At 40.7% G+C, this 5000-nt stretch overlaps 1 protein-coding gene across 2 annotated transcripts in view; it reads left to right on the top strand.

Annotated features, from left to right (window-relative positions):
* The first annotated feature begins 3724 nt into the window (after positions 1-3724).
* The window catches only part of snx9b (sorting nexin 9b), a 25446-nt gene continuing 24170 nt past the window's right edge, over positions 3725-5000 (top strand). The window contains exon 1 of one of the 2 annotated variants that reach the window (XM_042709908.1): positions 3725-4161. In XM_042709908.1, the coding sequence (XP_042565842.1) occupies positions 4150-4161 (12 nt within the window). In that variant the 5' untranslated portion in view covers positions 3725-4149. The remainder of the gene's footprint in view (positions 4162-5000) is intronic. The other variant, XM_042709909.1, reaches the window with a different exon arrangement.

Genomic DNA, 5000 nt, shown 5'->3' with positions numbered 1-5000 from the left:
ATATAAGATAACAACATGTAACAGATAGCATGTCGATGCTGATACCAAAAAGTAAATGGAGTGGAGTTATATTCGCAGACACATTTTACAGGTTCAAAATGGACATGGACGCCTAAAACAGCAGAACAATCACACTGGAGCATTTGTACAGCACAATGACGTAATCGCTGTCTAAACATACACGTCGTAGACATTAACAGGTGAGGGTCAACAAGATACTCCAAAGAACACTAAAATGATCAGCCATAAGAATCTACGCACCGACACTGTGAATGGCCTACGTCATCTGACAAGCACGCACGGAAATTTAGCCAATCACATCACTGCCGCTATACACGCCACATTATTTTCTTTCGCACACGGTTCGTATAGTATTTTGACTGTCTCTCCTCCTCGCGGCTTCTGGCTTCCGTTGTGTTTTGTTGGTTTCTCCTATACTGATCCACACCACATTTTTGGTTATTTCTTTACACTGACGTACACCACACTTATCTAATCTTTAATGCTTTACCGTTGGATTATTGCTAGTCTGTGTTAAACCTTATACTATTCTTTATTAAATGAATGTATTATTATTGAAATTGTGCGTGGTCTCCCAATTCATGTTGCGTACTTTGAGCCGGTGCAGGCCTGTTTTCTGAATAAAGTATCTTTCTTGCTTTTCAATCTGTATAACTGGGAGCCAAACCCCTCACAAGCAGTAGTCACAGCACATCTCTCTGTCCGCCGGCCACTGTTGCACTCCGACTACCACAGGGAAAAAACTGTTGAGAGAGAATATATTGAATACATGAAACATGAAAGGAAACAGAATACATTAAAGGAAAGAATGAAACAGGCTTCTAAAGACGGTCAAAGTGTCTTCTAAAGACCTCTCAAAGATACACATTATTAATGAGCGATGGCCCATTATCTTCCCAGCCAGTCTGGCTTGAGGTTCACCGAAGCAGCACCGACGCATGGAGAAGAATCACCGACACATGGAGAAGAAGCACAGATGGAGAAGCACAGATGCATGTAGGAGAAACACACACAAACACACACACACACACACACACACACACACACACCACAGATGCATGTAGGAGAAGCACAGATGCATGTACAAACACACACACACACACACACACGCACACACACACAAACACACACACAAACACACACACACACACACACAGATGCATGTAGTAGAAGCTAAGATGCATGTACAAACACACACACACACAAACACACACACACACACACACACACACACACACACACACACAGATGCATGTAGAAGCACAGATGCATGTACAAACACACACAAACACACACACACACACACACACGTAGAAGAAGCACCGATGCACAGATGCATGTAGGAGAAGCACACACACACACACACACACACACACACACACACACACACACACAGACACACAGATGCATGTAGTAGAAGCACAGATGCATGTACAAACACACACACAAACACACACACACACACACACACACACACAGATGCATGTAGGAGAAGCTTCTTGGACACTTAAATGCTAGTTAAGTGGCTGTATACTCTATGCAAATGAGGCAATATTTGTGACAGAGTAACAATATTTGTGACCTGTGACCTGTCCTGGTTTTGGTTAAACTACTTAGCAGGTGTTTACAAAACATTAGAAAAACATTACACACAACAAAAGTATCAATTTAAAATACAAATGTAATATTAAAAACAATCAACGAATAATAATAATAATAATAACAACACAAATTCCAAATATAAAAACTATTATTATTACATGTTTAAAGTATGCCTCAAACAGGATAACTAATTAGACAGAAGATGATTAAAAAGGTGAGTTTTTAAACTCAAAACTTTAAATGTACCAAGGCTGTCACTGGAACGGACGGCACCATGAGGTACCACGACCGAAAAGAGTCTTTTTTTATTTATTTTTTCAAATTTGTTTTTATTGTTTTCTTGAAGTAACAACACATGAAAACATAAAACGAGACGGATTCAAGTTTTACAAGGAATTCTCCCTTCCCCCCTCCCACCTCCCACGACCCAGACAGCAACCCTAAAATAAAGACCAAATCATAGTCTGTACACATACATATATGTATATACATTGAAGAAGATACAAAAAATAAAAAAAAGAAGAGAAAAATAAATAAAAAAATAAAAAAGGGGGGGGGGGGGGGGGTTATCTCTGGATTCCTAGATTATGGATGTTTGTGTGTATTAGGCTGAGGCTGTGTGTGTGTGTGTACGGGGGCACAGAATGAGTCAGACTTAGGAAACTAGTAGGGGAGTAAGTTCAGTAGAGGTAAGAGAGGAGAAGAAGGAAATAAAAGGACCCCAGGTGAATTGGAATTGTTCTGTCTTATTTCGTCTTGTATATCTAATTTTCTCCAGGTGAATGCAGTTCATTAGATCCCTCATCCAGTGAACATGAGAGGGTGGCTGTGGAGATTTCCATGCCATAAGAATGGACCTTTTGGCAATTAAAGTGGCAAAGGCTAGGGCATCTTTCTGGCGTTTTGAAAGAGGGATATTTGTAGGTGGGAGGTTAAGGAGGGCAACAGAGGGAGAGGGGTCAATGGGAGGGTTTATGTTTAAGGCTTTAGAAATAGAGCTAAATATGGACTTCCAAAAAGTTATTAATGTGGGGCAGAGCCAGAACATGTGCATCAATGTAGCTGGAGCCTGCCTGCATCTATCACATATAGGGTCAATGTCAGGATTGATCTTAGAAAGTCTGGCTTTGGTCCAATATACTCGGTGGATAAACTTAAGTTGAATGAGACTGTGGCGAGCACAGATGGAAGAGGAGTGAATTCTGTTTAGGACTTCAGTCCAGTCCTCATCATCAAACTTATAGCCCATATCTATCTCCCATTGTTGTCACACTGACAGATCTTCAGGTGGTGCAGAGTCTATGATGCGGGCATATAAGGAGGAGATGACTCCTTTATTGTGGGGGTTGGTTTGCAGTATCCTATCTAGAAGTGTCTCAGTAGGGGCTGCTGGAAAGCCTTTTAAAATTCTTTTGCACAAAATCCCGAATCTGGAAGTATCTGAAAAGGTGAGTTTTAGGGAGCTGAAAATTTAGAGATAGTTGAGCGAAGGAGGCAAATGTTTTATCCATGTATAGATCTTTAAATACCGCAATGCCTTTCCTGTGCCATACCTCAAATGCATTGTCATGCAGAGATGGGGGGAAGGCTGAATTATTGTTGCAAGGAGAGAATATAGAAATGGCTTTGATTCCATAGCAACGTTTAAACTGTTTCCAAATTCTCAATGACTGACTAACTACAGGACCACAGTCTGGTTTGAGAGAGGGCATTGTGCCACTAGAGGGCGCCCTGTCAATAGGTTTGCAAGGAAAGTGCCACTTCAGAAAATTCAACGGTGGAAATGACATTATAGAAATAGCATACAATTTTTGTATTAACTTTGATGTAATCACACTATAATTTATATTAATTATTGTGTATTTTTTCATGAGCTGTTTAAAAAAAAAAAATACTGATAGCAAAAACTATGCCACTTAATCCAATATTTCACTTCTCCTCCAGTGTAGGCTCAGATACGAGCTTCCCTCTTTACTTAAAACACACAAAAAGGAACTATTAGGTTACAGAAATTCAAAACGCATATGGACAACAGGGCTAAAACTACATTAACAGCTGATTCAATGTGAAGAAAGGAAGGCCTACCGGATTCCAACCATAAAACTTAGGCTAAATTATTATTATCATTGCACCGTTAACGTCTTAACCTATTTCCAAAGACCTCGTCATACATATTTTGTAGAGTGTCCGTTTCCTTTCCGGGTTGGTTCCTCCAGAGCCGGGTCTAGGAGAGCCTACATTTGTGCGAAGCTGATTTTCCGACCAGTCTGCTGGATCATCAAATTTCATAATTCGTGCGAAGTTTGCCTTGGCTTTTTCAGCGGACGGAACTGCTCCTGTGACTCTTCATCCCAGCGGGTCAAAGGGTAACACGTATTTAGTGATGTATTAACATTACTTAGGCGGCTCCCACCAGCAGATTTGCCTTGTTTTCTGTACAGCAGCTGGACTCGGAAATGTCTGCTTGAAATATCCCTGACCCAAAAAAGGCGCCCAGTTTTGTAATGATTGATTAGAGCAACAACAATGGCAACGAAGGTAAGAACTCTTTAGAGCTGATTTTTCCCCTTTTCCTTCTCATTCTTGCGATCTGTCCATTTTGAATTCTTGTGGATAGCTCACTACCACCCAGAGCAGCCTACTTGCTGAGACTCGCTAAACGAAGTGGCGAGAAAGTGTCTCACGTTAAAGCCTCCCTTCAGTACACCCTTCGAGTCAAACAAGTGGAATGTGTGGGGGGGTAGTCTTGGTAACAGTGTCGTTTCTCAGTATAATGTTACTTCAGTGTTCAAAGGCCCCGTTGAAACTTGGAAAATTTGTATCATTAAGTGTCTTGTGACATTTTACTACCCTTCCAATGCGGGTCACATCATCGCAAGGTACCACGGGAAATGTAGTTTCCCTGTATAGTACTATTGTAAATGTACTATTGTAAATATGATTTATATAAATATAAAAGTTTTAACATTAGTGTTATTATTTTTACAACAACAACACATTCAATGGCAATGCCATATTGTTTTAGTTCTAGGTGCTTTTTAAAATATGCGTTGTAGTCTTGCCCACTTTTGGCGGAAAGCTGGTTGCTAAGGGGCGTGAGAGGAAATCCCGTGAACTTTTGCCATGTTGACATGCAGACCTTTCATGGCAGTTATCTTTCTACTGAAACGTACTTACCACCCCTACGTAGGGAGGAAGCCGAACAGAATATGACCGTGCAGTCATTTAGGATTCCATATTGTTATCGTTCACAAATCTATAGGCTACTGTGGGACGTCTGTAGGCTACTGTAGATAGACGGGCTACACTGACTGAGCCAATTCTAAGCTTTATCATGCCACAATCAATGGGGCTTTTCTTTGATAGATCACATGTGT

The sequence above is a fragment of the Clupea harengus genome, chromosome 15, assembly GCF_900700415.2.
Source record: "Clupea harengus chromosome 15, Ch_v2.0.2, whole genome shotgun sequence".
Lineage (NCBI taxonomy): Eukaryota > Metazoa > Chordata > Actinopteri > Clupeiformes > Clupeidae > Clupea > Clupea harengus.
Note: the sequence above shows the minus strand (reverse complement) of the source record. Positions and strands in the feature narration are given on the sequence as shown.